This window comes from Myotis lucifugus, unplaced genomic scaffold (assembly GCF_000147115.1).
Source record: "Myotis lucifugus unplaced genomic scaffold, Myoluc2.0 scaffold_45, whole genome shotgun sequence".
NCBI lineage: Eukaryota > Metazoa > Chordata > Mammalia > Chiroptera > Vespertilionidae > Myotis > Myotis lucifugus.
This window is the reverse complement of record NW_005871093.1, coordinates 6,343,953-6,345,536: the sequence shown is the minus strand read 5'-3', so window position 1 is coordinate 6,345,536 and position 1,584 is coordinate 6,343,953. Positions and strand designations below refer to the sequence as shown.

The 1,584-nt window shown below is 43.8% G+C and overlaps 1 protein-coding gene across 1 annotated transcript in view; it reads left to right on the top strand.

Annotated features, from left to right (window-relative positions):
- The window catches only part of STYXL1 (serine/threonine/tyrosine interacting like 1), a 65,530-nt gene extending 64,608 nt beyond the window's left edge, over positions 1–922 (top strand). Inside the window, 2 exon segments of the mRNA XM_006088292.3 lie at positions 678–755; positions 757–922. Of these exon segments, the coding sequence (XP_006088354.1) occupies positions 678–755; positions 757–810 (132 nt within the window). The 3' untranslated portion in view covers positions 811–922.
- Positions 923–1,584: the final 662 nt, after the last annotated feature.

Here is a 1,584-nt window from a genome sequence, read left to right as displayed (position 1 = left end):
CAATGTTGAATAGAAGTTTGAAAGCAGGCATCCTTGTTTTGTCCTAATCCAAGAAAGGAAAAGCAGTCAGTCTTTCATCATTGAATATGCTGTTATCTGTGGACTTTTCATATATGACCTTTCTTATGTTAGGATAGTTTCTTTTTATTCTTAGTTTGTTGAGGCACCACTTTTGTCATTTTCTTCTTCCTCTGTTCTCAATCCAGATCATACCAGCTTGTCACTTGACTTCCAGTAATAACCATTCCCACATTTTTGTGTGGACAAAGAAGGCAGCTTTGATTTTCCTTCTTCAGAGAATTAGCCCATAGTTCTCTTCCCCTTTCCCTTAATTTATCCACTTAAAACACAAACCTCTGTTGAGGCTGCACCGTGTCCCAGGCATGGGCATGATGCTTTCTTGTTCACAGGAGGTTTTATGTATGTTGCCTCAACCTTCACAGGAGCCTCTGAAATAAGAATGATTCCTGTCTCTGTATTCAGAAGCAGAGATGCAGAGGGGCTTGCCACTCTGACTTCTTTGTCCTAATGTACTAACCCTTGCTATTTGTGTCCAGCCCTTAAGCCATGTTGCTGGCCCATGGGGTAAATGCCTCCTGTCCCTCCTGAGCTGGCTGTGATCTAAGTGGGAAGGGCCCAGGTCCAATTCTGATGTCTTTCTCTCCTTATGTTCACAGAAGTCCTGGGAACACGTCAAGAAGTGCAAAAACAACGTGTGTCCAAATCGGGCCTTAGTGGCTCAGCTGTCACAATGGGGAGACGATTGTTCTCGGAGGCTTCATCACAGATATCTCGGTTCCACTCTGCTGATCTCTGTGGCCCAGCTATGGGTCCTGAAGAACTTTGCTGGGAGCTTCTTGTGGGTAGTGGGGCCGGATGTGGTAACCAGGTTGGTGGTGGAAAAAGGCCTTTGCTACCTGGAGCCTCTTGTCAGCCTCCTGCATTGGTTCTTCCCAAGCTCCTTGTTCATGCCACATAGCAGATACTCTGCTCAAACTCAGCGAGCACCCTGATGCCCCCCGCCCTCGCCCCGCTGTCCGAAATGGATTTTGAAGCGAACTCCTGTGTTCATCTGGAAGATTTCTGCTTTTTCAGATCCAGGCTGGGGGTTCTTTAAGGATTCTCCTGACTGTAAGCTGCCCTGCTCTCAAAACACTGAAAATGTAAGGGTGGCTGGTGAATTTTATGAACCCAGAGAAAATGGTTCTATTATGGCTGAATACGATTAATATAAACAAGTATGCTGCCTCCCCTAGCTGCTGATGGAGAAACAACAACCACAGACACTGGTACCAACGGGGGGTGCGAATAATTTACGATCAAAAATTATGTAGGATGACATTTTACTTTATTTATCAATAATAGAGAAATACGGAATATTTTGGCTTCTCAAGGTGTTGTGCACTCGTTAGATTTTAATTAAAATTTATAAAAAATTTTACACTTGCCTATCTATCGTAATGCCCGTTTGTGAAAATTAGCAACATAAAGGGATAATAACAAACACGGTGCGTAATTTAATACCTTCTCGTTAGGATGACGAGATAACCTAAAAACGCCCTATAAAGGGCCAGAAATTACACT